This window comes from Scophthalmus maximus, chromosome 2 (assembly GCF_022379125.1).
Source record: "Scophthalmus maximus strain ysfricsl-2021 chromosome 2, ASM2237912v1, whole genome shotgun sequence".
Taxonomy (NCBI): Eukaryota; Metazoa; Chordata; class Actinopteri; order Pleuronectiformes; family Scophthalmidae; genus Scophthalmus; species Scophthalmus maximus.
The window spans coordinates 14,435,500-14,452,731 of record NC_061516.1 but is presented as its reverse complement, the minus strand read 5'-3'; the positions used below and the strand labels follow the sequence as shown (position 1 = coordinate 14,452,731).

The 17,232-nt window shown below is 44.7% G+C and overlaps 2 protein-coding genes across 2 annotated transcripts; one reads left to right on the top strand and one right to left on the bottom strand.

The window, feature by feature from the left end:
* Nucleotides 1-599: 599 nt before the first annotated feature.
* On the bottom strand, nucleotides 600-10,637 carry slc6a7 (solute carrier family 6 member 7). Its single transcript, XM_035626711.2, has 14 exons — nucleotides 10,364-10,637; nucleotides 8,862-9,099; nucleotides 8,205-8,336; nucleotides 7,043-7,253; nucleotides 5,203-5,341; nucleotides 4,947-5,081; nucleotides 4,719-4,822; nucleotides 4,500-4,624; nucleotides 4,119-4,231; nucleotides 3,885-4,022; nucleotides 3,695-3,794; nucleotides 3,280-3,398; nucleotides 1,950-2,123; nucleotides 600-1,756 (listed from the first exon to the last, which is right to left on the bottom strand). Exons 1-14 carry the CDS (start codon nucleotides 10,442-10,444, stop codon nucleotides 1,592-1,594), a joined length of 1,974 nt encoding a protein of 657 aa, XP_035482604.1. The 5' UTR covers nucleotides 10,445-10,637; the 3' UTR covers nucleotides 600-1,591.
* Nucleotides 10,638-13,810: 3,173 nt separating this feature from the next.
* On the top strand, nucleotides 13,811-17,215 carry LOC118301638 (SLAIN motif-containing protein-like). Its single transcript, XM_047329793.1, has 6 exons — nucleotides 13,811-14,547; nucleotides 14,770-14,906; nucleotides 15,021-15,137; nucleotides 15,433-15,513; nucleotides 15,586-15,876; nucleotides 16,078-17,215. Exons 1-6 carry the CDS (start codon nucleotides 14,138-14,140, stop codon nucleotides 16,230-16,232), a joined length of 1,191 nt encoding a protein of 396 aa, XP_047185749.1. The 5' UTR covers nucleotides 13,811-14,137; the 3' UTR covers nucleotides 16,233-17,215.
* Nucleotides 17,216-17,232: the final 17 nt, after the last annotated feature.

Genomic DNA, 17,232 nt, shown 5'->3' with positions numbered 1-17,232 from the left:
GAGTCTTGCCGCACGTTGAGGTCGACGACTCGTCATCAAATGTTTACTAACAGTTATTACAGAGGTGTAGATCGTGCACATGTTCACATTGTTTCACTTCTTTTGACAGGTTATTTTGAAACCCTTTCACTTACAAAGGAAACGCCCCTAAATAGGATGTAGTATTGAGTCACTTAATGATCCTCTCTTTTACATTGTGTTAGTGCACGACCATGGAGTATATATTCGAACCGTGCATCCTAATCTATGTGCAGTCATTGCCCTCTTGAGGCAAAACTCACGTATTGTTATGTGAACTTACACTAACACGCAATTAAAAATGTAATGCCATATATTTTCTATGCACTAGAAGTGCAGTAGCAGGCGACCCCATCACCTCAAGTTTTACGATCGCCAAATGAATAGTTTAGCAGGAACTTTCAAATTAATAGGAAACTTATGGCTTGGCTACACACACTGGTCTCACATAATTGGATTATCTCTTGCATCAGACATCTTTGAAGAAAATCAGCACAATGTATAATCAAATTATGACAACATATTAATCACATTATGTAAAGATAGGAATAATTTGTGAATATTCAATCATCACGCACAGCAAAATACAAGAGTTTTATGTCATGGCATGATATCCTAAAACAAAGAAAAATAAAACGTTCTTTTAAAAAGTAATAATGATCCACCTACAAAGAGTCTCTCAAGGAAAACAAAGGACCGCTTAATATTTTTCACACAGACTGTGTATTAATCTGTTTCATGCGACTGCGACAATCAACTAATTTGTAGATCCATAATTGTAACCATATTAAATCCTTAGGCAGAGATAATCAAAACTAGTATCAAAACTCCAGGCCTCTGCGAGAGAAGTGCAAATATTAGGGTTGATAAATGTTATTTAGTCAGGCCAATTTGCCAATAAATAAAAAAAATTATCAACCAATTTCAATGTCTTCTTTAAGCAGGCCCTCCAATCAGAGAAATTCCCTCAGAAAGTTGTGAGAAATAATAGCAAGACTGATATGAAAATAATCACGTCCTCAAGTGAACAATACATTCAACTGATGAGTGTCTGTAGAAATCTTCGTATCTACTATCATATATGGACACATTAACAGTGCAGTTCATTTGTCAAGCTATTTTATTCATTTATTCTAACGAAAATTATTGATTGAAAATCATTCAATTAAAAAAAGAAGAGCAAGACAAATTAAAAATATTCCTGACTCTTCAATGCTGTGTTGTTCCCAAAAGCCGCTGATAACCTTTGTCAGTGGAAATTCATTGTAATGCATTACTATGACAATAATATGCTAAAATGTTCAAGAATACTTCATTGTAAGAGGAGGATGATCCACACTTTACAGCTGTGACCTTAAATGCTACACAATAAAAAAAAAGTAATTGAAATACTTTTCAATCATATATAATAGTATAAATAAAGCAATGAATCCACACTGCCCTGCAGGACACAGTCTGTTCAGACAAGGCCACCAGAGCCAGGCTGGGGCAAATAACATAAGGATAAATTCCTCTTTTTCTCTTGACAAAGTTGTTTGCTCATTGTTGTGCGTTCATCACCGCTCTCCATGCATCACGCTTGGCTTCCCGACTCCCACGTCATCGCAGTAAAGTCCATGTCTGTAAGCGTGACAGTGAACGGAGCCTCCACTCTCTCGGGCTCCACGCTCTCCTCTGCTCTCCTGTTCAAGGTGTTTACTCTCCAGGAACTCAGAGGCCGAATCGTTTTCTTGAAACGCTGCGGGGGGAGAAAAAGAAGAAGTCAGACAGTCATAAAATGTCCTATAGTACACAGGCACTTTCATCTAAAGAAGTTATATATTTAAACAGGTAGAGCAGTGGCAGGAGATTGGTAGGACAACGTTAGTGTGACCAGAGCAGAGGTGTAACCAGATTTCACACTGACCAAGTGACGTAATGGTGATACTCACGTCTTTCAATGTTCCAGTTTCCTTGCAGATGGCCACAATGGCCCAGATGAGGATCTGTAGGCAGCAAGTCGCACCCATGCACACACCCAGCGCTTTACCCCACAGTGGGTACACGTAGGACCCGTAGCGGAGTGATGTCTTGTACATCTCGATGAAGATGTACGTCAGGATGAACTAGGAGTGAACGGAGGAGCATTTTGTCTTGACATAAAGTTACAATGGTGACAGACGAAAATAAACCGAGGAGACCAGTAGAGAAACGTGTAGGGGGAAACTCAAATTGAATGTGAGTTACTCCTCTTGAATCATTCACTTCTGTCACTGCAAAGATCTCAGCACAGTCGGCCTTATTTCAAATGGGGGATGTCATTTTAGTTTCTTAGATCTTTTTGGACAGCTGGTAATATATTGATTATATTTCCCTCTGATAAACTATTCAGCCATTTGATGGAATATTTTGTAAACTCCCTGGACACTACAGAGTTTCACGTCTCATTAAATTACGATCTGAGAGTACAACAATGCAAGGAGCTGTCAAACGGCTTTTTCAATATCAATCAGCCTTTGTGTAGATGGTAATTCTGCTTAGTGCAACATACAGACAAGAACGGCGATAAAAGAGAGGGAGTGATGTAATATGGATTGTGCAAATGATCCAAACCAATTATATTAATCTGTATGTGACACATAGGCTGGAAGTGAAGGTAATAACTGGACATTGTGTACTTATTAATAGTAATTATTCTTATATTGTATATTGTAAATATGAATTTAAATTAATATTTTGTTTCTAATTTCACATAATATATCACTGACTCCCCAAATAAACAATCTCAAAAGTAATTTTCCCTAGCCCCTCCTCTAAATAATTTCAAATTTGAGGTGCTCCATAGAGACTTTATTGATTTGTGTCAAATACTGAAAATATGTGATGTGGTGCTGTTTGAAAATCAGGACTCTCCTGTGAAAAGGAGGGAATTGACCTTTAACTAGTGACCCATAAAGGAATTTCAGCAACAACAACAGACGAACGATACTGTCAGACCATATTAAAATCAATGACAAATTTGCTATTCTCTGTGCTATAAAGGGGACAAACAAGGCAGATCATTTTTTACTTCAGCGTGAGGAGTCGTTAAAGCTGAAGCATGCAGCTGAGGGACTTCCATTATGACAAAACCACAGCGGGAAAATATAAAAACCTGTGAAAATTTCAGAGATGATTTAATGGATATTTGAAAAGCAATTGTCATGCTACTTGCAGATAACCAATGCTGATGTCCCATTGTGCCTGCGTCTACCAAAAGTAATGATTAACGTGTTCACTCACCAGCAGCAGAAACGGAGTGAAGAAAACCCAGCATGCTTTGAAGTAAAGCAGCACTTTTCTGCACCAGGGAGGGCATGGGCAGATCATATCGATAATGTCTTGACAAAACTGGTCGACTCCTGTAAGAAAAGTTGTTGAGACATTGGGACAACAGAATATCACAGAAAATGTGTTGAATTTATTATTATACAAGAACAACAAAATGGTGAAATGATGTGATGTGCAGTAGTTAAAAAAAGAAGCAGCTTGATATCTGCAGTTTTAATATAGAAACTGGATTTGCTTTGTATCGTCCACAACACAGCAAGTCAAGTTTCTCTTCTCTTACAACGTTGTGTTTCCTGAGACTCATGCAGAAGAATAATGTTGTGTTAGGTGAGTTTGACGTGAAGGTTTGGGGAGTGAGGTGGGCTACCGTAGAAGAAGGAGATGCCAATGCACATGAAGAGGGTGATGATGATGAGGCCAAAACTAGTGCTGAAGGAGTCAATGAGGGTGAACCAGTAAATCCCTCCCTATGAAGACACAGACACAATCAGCAATGTGAGTAGATGCGTTTGCAGCCTAATTCCTCACTTACTGCAGTTCGTTAAAAACACACTCACATTAGTCACTAACAAGAGACCCAGGAGGTAGAAGCAAAAACACAGCGCGCCCAGGAACAAGGACTTGTGCAGCATGTTCCCTCTGAGGTGCGGGAATTCGTCCATCACGGCGGTTGTGATGCCCTCCATGTTGCCAAACTGTGAGGCAGCAGAGAAGAACACATCGCATATGTGGAGGTGGGTCGTATTTTTTGCCAGAATCAACCATACAGTTAGCTAAGTGTGCAGCCTCACCAGTGTATCGACCCCCAGCATAAAGAGCATGAGGAAAAACAGAATGGACCAGAACACTGAGCCGGGCAGCAGAGCAAGGGCCTCTGGGTAAGCAACAAAGGCCAAACCAGGACCTGGAGGAAACACAGTTAACATTCAAGATCGAGACTTACAAGGTTACACTATAGAGGTAGTAAGATGTTCCAGGTAGCCCGTGCCATGAAGTATTACTGACTAATTGTACAGAGTACAAGAGGAAAGTGACTAGAATGAATTTCAAAAGAAAGAAGCACATACAAATACAGACAAAGTCCATAATACAACAATGAAATTATAGGATTCTGAGAGAATGTACTGAAGATGAGGTTTTAAAAACTGCACAGAAGTGGTCAAAGTAACTACCCGTGTCTGCCACCTCTCCGACAGGCACGCCCTTCCTCCACGCCATGTGACCCAGGATTGAGAATATAGCAAATCCAGCAAAGAAGCTGGTGCAGCAGTTTCCTGCGGTGATGATCAACGTGTCCCTGAAATCCAAAGAGCCACGATTAAGGGACTGAAGCTGTCACGACTGCAGCAGCAGCAGCAGGGAGTTGAAGTCAGAGCAGAGTGCGAACTCACCTGATGACGTTGTTGTCAAACTTATTGTAAGAGGCCATAGAGAGCAGCCCTCCAACTCCAATACCTAAGGAGTAGAAGATCTGTGAGGCTGCGTCATTCCACACCTGCAATGTTTCAGACAGAAAAACTTTAAACAATGACGATATCTTTTGTTATTTCTAAAGCTGCAACAAAGTGTTCACAGACTCCACACCTCCTATTTGCGAGTCGACCAAGCAAAGTGCAAACCTGTGCATTCGATAATCGGCTCCAGTCTGGAGTGAGGTAGAAAGCGACGCCCTGAAGAGAGCCCTCCAGCGTGGCGCCTCTGATGATCAGAACAATGAGCACAAAGTATGGGAAGGTGGCCGTCACATAAACCACCTGAAAAACCGGAGAACATGGAGTTTAGTATAAGGCCGACAAGTTATGGCAGCAAAGGGCAGGAGTGTTTGTGTGTGTGTGTTTCATGGGAACTGACAATAACAACATTGTGTTGATTCACCTTGCCAGAGCTGCGGATGCCCTTGAGCATACACAGGAAGATGATGAACCAGGCAGCCAGGAGGCACAGGGCCAGGGGCCACCGGACAGGGCCTGGGTCATGAAGGCCCTCACTGTGTACTACACCCAGCACCCGCTCACTGCGAGAAACACAAAGTCATGCTCAAACGTATATTACAGCACACCAACTGCCAAACCTGATATACATCAACTGACGCAAAGCAAACAAGGCGCAGTTAGCAGGCTGGATTTTATGAGTATAAAGAAAAAATATAATTATTAATACTATCGAGTGTTCCAATATTTTTATTTTCAGCATTTAAAAGCATTAAAAATCATAGTAAGTTTATAAAGTGGGCCACATTTAAGTCCAGTGCAATAAATGCTATAAGAGTAGCAGTAAAGAAGAATCTGCGTCTTTATGATCTTATGTATTCATACAGTATAATGTGTTGTAACACAATAATAATCAGAGCTGGTGTAAGTCTTCATAATGAAAGATATACATTTGAATGTAATATAAAGTGTACTACCAGTCATAGGGCTTTGTACACATGACTATAATTGTTTACAGTATCAAATATTGCAAATCCTAATAGCTTTATTCATTTTGCATGAATGGTAATACAGTCTTATGAAAACTGTCATCATAATTGATAAAGATTGTGGTCTTTACTTGCCGTAGCTGAGGATAAGAAGAGGATTCATGAGTTCTGATCAAGATCAGTTTTTGTTCCTGTGGCAATTAGACTCACAGCATACGATCCACATGCAGTTTACATGGGCACATTTAATCTCTTGGTCTTTATGATTTTGTGCTTTATTAAACGTGGCGTTCAATGACCTTCCTACTGTTGCTGGAAGGAACTATGTTCTTCCCCTCCAGGAATCTGCCTTTTGTCAGTGATTTTGTGTCTATGTATCTGTTGACATATTGTAAATGTCTTTGTCTATGGTTGCAAACCATGGGGAGTTGATCAAGTCCATCCTATCCAATAGATAGTATAGAGATATTCTGAGTGTATGGTCTTTGTTTGGCAGCCACACTGTTTTCTGTTCATGTCACGATAAGCATTAGGGTTAGTGTCTTGGTACTGTCGTTCCAATGAGTTTAATCAATCTTTTCTAAATAAATATATAAAAACACCAAGCTTTTTGAAGCTAGGATCTGGTTATAGGACAAACAAACTTGAGGCTTAAACATTATATCTGGTGTCATTTTGAGCCCTTTCTTTTAGTTTGCTGCATATGAGTAAACCCAGAGTTTCACTCAAAGCAGACAGCAAGCTGTTATCATTGCACTGTGGCTGAACATAACATTATCACTGTGTTCACAACACCATACAACCTTTCATGTAGCTGAGGAGTAGCTGTGTCACGTACAGTAATAGGTGTTGTATTCAACATGCCTTACAGCTGTTCTACACATCATAAATCAAATACTGGCAAATTGCAAGACTTGTGTATGTTTTGATTGTTATACAGTATAATGTAAAATTTCCAAGAATCATTTACCTAAGGTGTTGGCCTAAAGGTCTTTGCCATGTTTGCTGAAAAGGTGACAGTTTAACCAGTTTGTTTCAAGTCATTGTTAACAAAATTGGTTTCAAGTGTTTGAATAAGGTTTGTGGGTTAGGGTTAACCCTAACCCTAATCCTGCCAGAGCAAATATGTGAAAAAGAAATGTTGGATGTGTTTGTCCTGAAATATAAGATTTTATCTTCATATAAAAAGCATAAAGGGGTGTGAAGATGTACAGTACACAGTAGATCTACAGTCTGAACACTCTGAATACATTTCTTCAAATAAGAGAGGCGAGTGAGTGCGAGGAGAGAACTTACTTCCAGAATTTTTCTGTGGGGCTGAGAGCTCCACCAGTGGAGCCGTTGCCCGTGGCGTTGTTACCACAGAGAGCAGCGTTGGCTACAGCGTCACAGGACCAGGGCAGGGGGCTCTGGAAAGAGCTGCCCAGGTAATAAAATGTCCAGGCTATGATGACGTTATAGTAGAGACACACCAGCGTGGACACACAGAGCATGCCAATGCCAATACCTATGAAAATGACAAAACAAAGGTTTTTTATATGCCAGACAAAGGCAGGTTGTCAACAATTGTGTTAGGTACGGCTTAAAGGAGATATGAATTGGATTAATTTCATGTAGATGTAGCTATTAACTCCCTTTTGTACTTGCAGAAAGCAATATGCATATATACACAGAATATATATCTAAAGGAAACCTCATTAAGAGTGTTTCAGACATCCATTGTTAACCAGAACTTATTCATGTACTTCTGCAATGTTGGGAGGAACTGCCTCTCAACTGTCTCTTAATTCAGCCTGCCAAGTTTAAGATAAAAGCTAGCCTCATGAAAAAAAAAACCTGCTTTTCTGGCTCCGAGACTGTTCCTGCAGGTTTCGTTATTAGATGTTTATATTTAGCAGCTGGCTTGCAGGGCTCTGAGGAATGTTTAGGTCCGGCCACATGACGTATAGAAATTAGGTAAACAGCTGATTTGAGTCAGACAGTTATGTTCCTGGACTACAATGTTAGTACGCACTGACTGTTGAAATAGGTATTTTGATGTCAGCTTTAGATACTGCTCACACAAATCATCAGATACATGTCAAACTGACACAGATGTCATGAAAGATTCCTGAAGAACTAATATAGATCTGTGATCAGATACTGTTGTACTATTGAACACTGTCATTTAGAATAAGGTATTAACTCACAGGAAGTCACCAGGCTGACATTACATTACATTTAATTTGCTGACAGTTTTTTGTCCAAAGGGCCCACACTGGATTCTAGCCATGCCCTGACCTGGAATTGAACTCCAACCCTCAATACAGAAGTCAGTGGTCTAACCCACTTAGCAATACCAGCTGCTGACATTGTTATTTCTAAAAGTTTCCGATGCAACGTCGCTGACTTAAAGTGTATGTGAGTCTAAGTGTGTAATAATTACTAGACTAAGAAGCACAATGGAGCCGATCATTACCTTTGAGCAGAGGGCAGCATTTCCACACAGTGATGGGCCCGGCGGCTCCATACTGGCCCAAGCTCAGCTCCATGAGGAAGAGTGGAACACCAGTAACAATGAGCATGATGAAGTAGGGGATGAGAAACACACCTGTGAGGATGAGAAATATACCAGCGTGAGGAAGGGTGGTGGTGCCGGTGGAGACGTCTGCAGTAAGGATTTGGTCTGCGCAGCTTGCAGGAAGCCTGTAGAGGCAGGTTAACTCGTACGTCCTCTGTCTATGTGGCAGCCTCGCAGAAAGATGTAATTCCGCTTTACTGCTAGTCAAGCTCCGACACGTTTGATTTCAGATGGGGATGCATAGAGCGCGCGGCTGGGTTACACAGGCAGACCACATGTCTGGTGTGTAATCAAGGAAAAACACACTGTCTCCACTTACAGGATTAGGAAATGCTTTGTGATCTAGCTCCCAGCACCAAAGGCTGCCATGGCGAGCTCTGGACTGAGTGTGCAAACTAAGCCAGCATGATTACGACGAGGGCGGTGCACACCCAGGGGCAGGGCAAAGAGTGCCTCTTATCCAAATGAGTGTAACAACTTATTGAAGACATACAGCCAGGCATTTTAAGCATTTGAGACTTCAGAGGGAAGCGGGCCGACTTGTAGATCACTCACCTCCTCCATTGCGGTAACAAAGATAGGGGAACCGCCACACGTTCCCCAGTCCCACACAGTATCCAATACAGGAGAGCAGGAACTCGTGCTTCCCTGCCCACTGCTCCCTCGGGATGATCGGGCTGGTAGTCGGTGCAGGACTTGGGGATCGGGATTCAAACTCCGACTGTGGAGCAGGGGCAGCCGTCGTGTTGTGGCAATTTTGAGTAATGCTTTGCTTGTTCAAATGGACTGAATTCTAGAAAGAAAGAAATAAAAGCACACAGTTAGGGTGGTGAAATCAGAGAGGAAATACAGATATCAGTGCAAATCTGGAATTGATCAGTTCACTTAATGTTGCCAGAGATATCTATTATATGGAATATTGCAAAAGCGAATGATTCATTGTCAAGCAACAGAGATAATAATGACAATTCGAATAAGAATGTAAAAAAATAGTTTTTTTATTACCAGCTTTATCTGATCTTTTATTTCAACTGTCAAACCAGTATGTGTGTGTGTGTGTGTGTGTGTGTGTGTGTGTCTGCGTGACTCATGAAGTGTTATCGACTAAAATATTTCTTCCCTTTCTCTTCCTGCACGATGACGACAACAGAGGAACTATATTCTCTCACGTCACATTGCAGGGAGGAAGTCTGATTTACACGACAACAGGGCTTCTGCTTATGTGCTGTTGCTGTAGTTTGCTCTGTGTTTATACATGTAATAATCCATCAGCGTCACAAATACGATAACCATGGTATCGTCCAAACTCCTATTGAGTTTTGAATCACCAAGAAACTAAACATCACAGCATGGAGGCACAGAGACACTGACACAGGAACTAGGAAGTTGAATTACTTCACAATGTAACTGAGTGGACAAGAGGACGAACAGAGGACGATGTTCAACCAATGGCAGCGCCTGGAGCAAACCAAGAGGGCTGAGTAAGACTCAGGGAGCAAAGACAACTGGAGTGATTGTCCATCATCATCATCATCATGTACAATATCATATAGAAATACATGTGACTCAAGAAACTTGAGTACTAACTTGGGCAATTAGTAAACCCCCCAAATCATACATGTGTTTGTACAGAGCACAAACACATGTATGATTGCAACAGAAAAGAAAAAGGGAATAGAGGCAAACACATCTCTATCAACTGACTAACAAGTGAGACGTGTACGGGCTATTACTGGGACATTGCCACTGTTTATTACATTAATAAGGCTTCTGCATTTCTATTGGCTCTGAGAGGGGACACAAACAGTAATTGTATCTGCTGATGGCAGCATCCCTCTTGAATCAGACCCCTCGGCCTCCTCTCGGTCCGGGCTCCGAGCGCAATGTGGACGGACAGGTTGGACGACTCCACCCGGGGAACTCTACCCGTCCTGCCGTCGCCTGTACACCGACCTCCCTGGTTGAGAGGGTCCCACGACGTGTTGGTCGCAGACCGAACAGCCCAGCCCCCCCCCCCCCCCCCCGGCCCCCCGGCCCCCGGCCCCCCGCCCTCCTACCTGCGCCGTGTTCGCGCCGGCTGCGGCCGCGCCGCCGAGGGCTGCTCCGCCGCCGTCGTCCTGCATTTCCCCCCACGACATGTGAGGCGCTTCCCGGCTCGGGTTTACCGCTCGGTGGTCCGCATGGCCGAGGCGGAGGTCCTGGCTGAACGTGCGCCGTGTCGTTGTGGTGTCAGAGGCCGGCGGAGAGCTCGCGTCGCCCGGCGTCAAACGAGTGTGACACACGGCAGACAGACATCAGCGATGACGACGGCGAAAGAGCGCCCGGTGGGCGGGGAGGTGGAGGGAGGGAGAGGAGGAGGGAGGGAGGGGGCAGGTGGAGGAGGAGGAGGAGGAGGAAGAGGAGGAGGGAGGAGGGAGAGGGGGAGGGAGGGAGGGGGCAGGTGGAGGAGGAGGAGGAGGAGGAAGAGGAGGAGGGAGGAGGGAGAGGGGGAGGGAGGGAGGGGGCAGGTGGAGGAGGAGGAGGAGGAGGAAGAGGAGTAGGGAGGAGGGAGAGGGGGAGGGAGGGAGGGAAGGGGGCAGGTGCAGCACACACACGGTGGAGGGGGAGGGAGGGAGGGGGCAGGTGGAGGAGGAGGAGGAGGAAGAGGAGGAGGGAGGGGGCAGGTGCAGCACACACACACGGTGGAGGAGGAGGAGGAGGAGGAAGAGAGGAGGAGGGAGGGAGGGAGGAGGAGGAGGAGGGGGAGGGAGGGAGGAGGAGGAGGAGGAGGAGGAGGGAGGGAGGGGGCAGGTGGAGGAGGAGGAGGAGGAGGAAGAGGAGGAGGGAGGAGGGAGAGGGGGAGGGAGGGAGGGGGCAGGTGGAGGAGGAGGAGGAGGAGGAAGAGGAGTAGGGAGGAGGGAGAGGGGGAGGGAGGGAGGGAAGGGGGCAGGTGCAGCACACACACGGTGGAGGGGGAGGGAGGGAGGGGGCAGGTGGAGGAGGAGGAGGAGGAAGAGGAGGAGGGAGGGGGCAGGTGCAGCACACACACACGGTGGAGGAGGAGGAGGAGGAGGAAGAGAGGAGGAGGGAGGGAGGGAGGAGGAGGAGGAGGAGGAGGGAGGGAGGGAGGGGCAGGTGCAGCACACACACGGTGGAGGAGGAGGAGGAGGAGGAAGAGAGGAGGAGGGAGGGAGGAGGAGGAGGAAGAGGAGGAGGAGGAGGAGGAGGGAGGAGGAGGAGGAGGAGGGAGGGAGGGGCAGGGGCAGCACACACGGTGGAGGAGGAGGAAGAGAGGAGGAGGGAGGGAGGGAGGGGGCAGGTGGAGGAGGAGGAGGAGGAAGAGGAGGAGGGAGGGGGCAGGTGCAGCACACACACGGTGGAGGAGGAGGAGGAGGAGGAAGAGAGGAGGAGGGAGGGAGGAGGAGGAGGAGGAGGAAGAGGAGGAGGAGGAGGAGGAGGGAGGGAGGGAGGAGGAGGAGGAGGAGGGAGGGAGGGGCAGGGGCAGCACACACGGTGGAGGAGGAGGAAGAGAGGAGGAGGGAGGGAGGGAGGGGGCAGGTGCAGCACACACGGTGGAGGAGGAGGAGGAAGAGGAGGAGGAGGAGGAGGAAGAGGAGGAGAGGGAGGAGGACGAGGAGAGGGAGGAGGATGAGGTGGAGGAGGAAGAGAGGAGGAGGGAGGGAGGGGGCAGTTGCAGCACACACGGTGGAGGGGGAGGAGGAGGAGGAGGAAGAGGGGAGGGAGGAGGAGGAGGTGGAGGAATAGGAAGAGGAGGAGGAGGAGGAAGAGAGGACACCTCCTCTCTACCTGTGCTTAGCTCTGTGACATGACATGTCTTGGGAGGAGCAACTGAGTCAACTGAAGCAACCTTGGATGGGCAACGTGATCATTTATAAACTCAGAGTAGCAGCTTCTTTCTTTTTTGGCAAATGAATCATTTCCTTGTGAAAGGGACGTGAACTGTTTTATTCAAAACACACACACACACACACACACACACACACACACACACACACACACACACACACACACACACACACACACACACACACACACACACACACACACACACACACACACACACACACACACACACACACACACACACACACACACACACACACAAACCCTCTGTCTTTGCAGGTTATAACGGTCCTGGGCATCCGCACAAACAACAGAGGCAAAACAATGAAAAAAGAGATATAATAATAATATAAAGTACAATTGATGGAGTTTTAAATTAGTGCATGGATCTTGAGGTGAGGCTTTTTCATCTGCTTCATCTAAAAAGTTTTTGTTTCATCTTGTCAAAGAATAGTTTTGACATTTGGGGGAGGAAAAGCTTATTTCTTTCTTAGTGATAGTCTTCCCTCCATGATGCATCTGCTTCACACGCTGCTGAGAGCAGCTTGCTTTAAGAAAACACTCTGCAACCAAGACACAAGTAGCTTTACTTTAACTCAGCATTAAAACAGGAAGCACAGGGAGACAGCCAGGTCGACATCTACCAGCACCTCTGAAGCTCGCTAATCGACGCCTGTCTCGTTTCTTTAATCCACACATCACAGAACTGTGAAAACAAGAGTTTGCAGTTCAGGTTACGGACTGGACTCTTTTTCTTGTTAATTTGCACATTGGTGCAGAGCCTCTTCCTCCACTGCACTGTTGTGTTGACATGCTCTTTCCACACCTGACCACACCCAGATGTGATCATGAGTACGTTCAACAAACCTCTGACCTTTCAACCCCCACTATTCACTGCAGAAATGCTTACCTACTAAACAAGATCAGGGATATTACAATAGCTCTTTAAAGGTGTGTTTGTTTGTTTCGGTATTCATATGTCTTTGCGTGTGTTTTGTAAATTTAAACGATATAAATGATTCATGACATAAACTACTGCTCTTGATCTAAAAGAAGGAGACAAATATCTGACTATACGATCAGACTTGGTGTAAACAAAATAAAACACACACACACACACAATAAAAACTTCACAGTGAATTTTTCTCACTCGTCATTTGTATGATTTTGTAAAACGACTCAAAGCACAGCCAATTACAAAAATATTACATGCTATATTGAAGTAAACACAAATACTATTAACCCTCATTGTGTGAAGAAAACATGATTTTTCACTATCATTTTTTTTATAACTGACAGTTAATACTAAAACGTACAAAAAGAAAATTAGCACTCCACCTCTTTTTGGCGAGGAGAATTTTACGTTTCACATGTCTGTGGGAGGAGCTGTAAATGTTGGGTAATCACCCTGAGTGTGTGTGTGTGTGTGTGTGTGTGTGTGAGAGAGAGAGAGAGAGAGAGAGAGAGAGACTACCATGCCGGGTGCCATGTGTGAGGTATCTGAAACCAATCAACCTCAAACATTCAGCAACAGCATTTACTATGATATAATATACCAAAGAGAGCAGCAGCTCAGTACACAATACAACTTCAGTGCCACAAAATCATAAAAACACATAATTTATGATTTACTGTGTGACTAAACCAAGAAAGCTAACTATAGGTTTTGTCTTGATGGTGTGATGTTGGGCGGCTCTTTTTCTTTCTTAGTAGCAGCTCGCAAACACTTTAATCCACATAAGCTCATGATGCTTCTCTAAATCCATCCAATCTGTTGAGTGTCTATACTTAACAGACCTACTCAACAAATCTGGGTCAATATATTGTACAGTGAAGCTGCGCATTTACTCTTTCTACTGACACGAGGATTTAGTCACATTTTGTCGGATTGACAGAATTTGCCTGAAGCGAGCATCGTCGTCATGGGGTGCTGAGGTGGAACAAAACCAACAACTTGGGAGTTTGAAAAAGTGACCTCACTTTAGAAAATGGAGCTCCGAGATCAATTGAAGAGCGATTGGAGCCGGTTCTGTTGCAATAAGCCACCCATGGCGTTTGACGCCAGCGAAGAGCAGCATCTTTTCTGCAGTGAGCTGGACAACGACGCTGCGAGGCCGGAGGGCAGTTCACATTCAAACGGCAACATCTGGATGGACACTGAACCAGCCAGGTTTCAGGGCTGTAACAGTCACTCGTTTGCGATGGAGGCAAGGATGAGACTGGATCATTTGAAGTCAGGGTGCAATTCACCCTCGCTTTGTCGTGCCACAGACGGGACATTATACAACTACAACTGTCAGAGAGACATTTGGGACAGTGAGCCAAAAGAAGAAGAGTCTGCTTTGGACTTGGTAGAGCTCCTTGATGTAGGGGACGATGTGCAGGATGAAGAGAGCTGGTAGGTGCCATCAGAGCTTCGATAATATATTGTTTGAGAGTGGGACTTGTGGCAAGAAAAAGTCAATCTGCATTTCAAAAGATGTGTAAAGGAGCTAGAATAAGGGGGGTGCGGCTCAGGTTAACTTTCCCCATATGACCACTGTTTGAAAACTCCTCTGAACAGGTCTGTACTTAGAGCTGGAGCGGCACATATTTGGATGTGCCCTTTTATCCTTCGCAGGTTGTACGAGTCTCCAAAGAGGCAGGCGATTGTGGAGAAAAGCGAGTCGGCTCTCAGATGGTGCAGACGGGTCCTCGATAATCCCAGTCCTGAGGTGGAGGCAGCATGTCGTCAACTGATCAACAGGCTGCATGAGAGTAAGCGAGCAGCACAGTCGCACTCTCTGTACTGCAGATGTATTGGATTACAACAGATTTTCTGAGCATTTTGCTCTCGGCTTCACCTCCTACCCTCTCTCTGTGTTTTGTCAGGATCAAGCAGTCACTATTACAGACATCCTGCATTTTTTCATCACAGTGGCACTGCCACTGTGGGCACGTCAAAGGGAAAATCGGCTCACACAACTCAGGACAACTCTGACAGTTCAGGTAATGAAATAAAGCATGAACTTCCATTCTCTGTACCAGCTCCATGCTTTAGTCTTTTTAGTGAGTTGTTGTCTTTGTGTATATTTGTTGGATGTGAACTCTGTTGGACAACCAAGTCATCCTTCAACCTTGAACATCTTCAACTTCTTTCTCGACAAAATAACCTGCGATACAGCTTTTAACTCTTCAACGTTGATCAGTGAAACACATGGACAACCTTCACGTTCATCCAAAATGTCTTTGATATCACACTTTATACATCAATAACATTTCTTTCATTCATTAATCTGCACAGCTACCAATGACTCCCCAAACACAAGCTACAGACTGGAGGACATCACAGACGTCCGCATAATGGCTCGTATACAGGAGGCCAGTGAGTATAGAAGAGTCTTTTTGATGATTTAGTGAACGTTGAAAAGATCTAACTTAAGCCTTTATCTTTCAGGTTTACGGCAAGACTACTTTTCAACGCCTGCCGACACTCCTCCTCGGAGAAGCCCAGAGTCACCATCTTATTTCAACACAGCAGTAGAGAATATCAACGACCTAATTCCAGGAAATAGGATTGAGGCGACATCTTCCTCACACTGGCCGCCTCGCCTATCTTCGCTGAGCTCTCCCTCTTGCCAGTTGCCAACATCATCAGATGCTAAGCAGAGCTGCCAAAGTCCAAAACTGGCCCGACTTCACCAGCAGGTCACCCAGTTCAAGCTGCTTAAACTCGCACAGAATCAAGGTACCCAGAGAACGCAGAGAGCTGCTGACTTTTTCTGTTCTCGTGTTCAGTAACACACAACTTTTTTAACAGGAGCCTCATCGAGATGGTGCAATGATTAGAGACGTTTTCCAAATTAGCAACACACCAACAGACCTTGTGAAACCAAATAAGTGTGTGTTGAGTGAACTACTGTAGTTGTCACCCTGACGTGTTTTGCAGCAACATCAGCAGGCAGGACCAGGTCACCTGCGCGGACCAGCCTCCGCTCTCTCCAGGCTGTTAGGAACAGTCGAAGTCTGGACACCGACGACTGCATCACTGCTGATCAAATCAGTCATCCGCCATCGGGTTTGAATCTGTTGACTCACACTTAAAAAATACAAAAAAGTATAATACCAACAAGAAGACACCACGTTTGTAATGTTACATGTACGTAAGCTTGTCCCTAGAGTGGCAACAGAAATCACACCCGTTAATCAACTGTCTTTGAATCCCTTTTTCTGAAACATCATTCCCTCAGGTGTGTCATCTACCAAAATGGGGTCGAGTAGCTGGTCTCCATCACTCGCTCCATCGGTGAGAGACCCCTCGGTTCGGATGGCGGCCATGAAGAGGCCAGAGAGGTCTCAGTCTCACAGCCCCAGCAGGATCACTCAGTCTGCTAAGGGCTACCTGTCTCGTCATGGACGTGTTTTTGCCTCGTACGAGAAGTCGTCCCCTGTAGCTTGGACGAGCAGCGCACCATATTCTCATCGTTGAAAGACGTCCCCAGTGAATCCCTGATACTTAAGCTTATAGAATAATAGAGTATAATGCAAACTTAAAGAAATTCACATATTATTTTTTAAAAATTTACCTGTATGGATGATAAGCCTGCCTAATTATATAAATCCTTCAGTTCATGGCATGTTGCTCATAGATAACGTGTGTACCACATCTGTGTGAAGTTTCCATTACATGGGCTGCGATTTTAAATCGTCTTCCTCTTTGTGTAGCTGGCACCGTTGTGAGCAACACCTGATAGCAGCATCCTGTAGGGGTGGAATTTAAACCAGGACACTAGAGCTGCAATTAACTATTATTTCCATTATCGATTATCTTCTTAATTAGTCGATCTGTTGTTTGGTCCATAAAATGGTGAAAAATGTTGATTGTGTTTCCACAACCAAAAGATGATGTTTTGTTTTGTCCACACACCAAAGAGTCAGTTTACTGTCATAGAGGAGCAAAGAAACCAGATAATATTCACATTCAAGAAGCTGAAATCCTTTTGATTGATTACTAATCGATTAACTGTTGTTCTCTGCACAAAAACCCTAAAATATGTGGACTATCGCTAAATAAATAAATAGTTAAATAAAGCATTGAAGTCAT

What these genes read in the sequence shown, in the direction of transcription:
- slc6a7 (XM_035626711.2), bottom strand. Translation starts at nt 10,444, where the DNA reads ATGTCGTGGGGGGAAATGCAGGACGACGGCGGCGGAGCAGCCCTCGGC. An exon ending in TTGTTACCGCAATGGAGGAG is followed by an intron (nt 8,337 to 8,861) that starts GTGAGTGATCTA and finishes TCATCCTCACAG; the next exon opens with GTGTGTTTCTCATCCCCTAC. An exon ending in TGCTGGGGGTCGATACACTG is followed by an intron (nt 4,023 to 4,118) that starts GTGAGGCTGCAC and finishes GCTGCCTCACAG; the next exon opens with TTTGGCAACATGGAGGGCAT.
- LOC118301638 (XM_047329793.1), top strand. Translation starts at nt 14,138, where the DNA reads ATGGAGCTCCGAGATCAATTGAAGAGCGATTGGAGCCGGTTCTGTTGC. An exon ending in GGACAACTCTGACAGTTCAG is followed by an intron (nt 15,138 to 15,432) that starts GTAATGAAATAA and finishes TAATCTGCACAG; the next exon opens with CTACCAATGACTCCCCAAAC. An exon ending in GGCTCGTATACAGGAGGCCA is followed by an intron (nt 15,514 to 15,585) that starts GTGAGTATAGAA and finishes TTTATCTTTCAG; the next exon opens with GTTTACGGCAAGACTACTTT.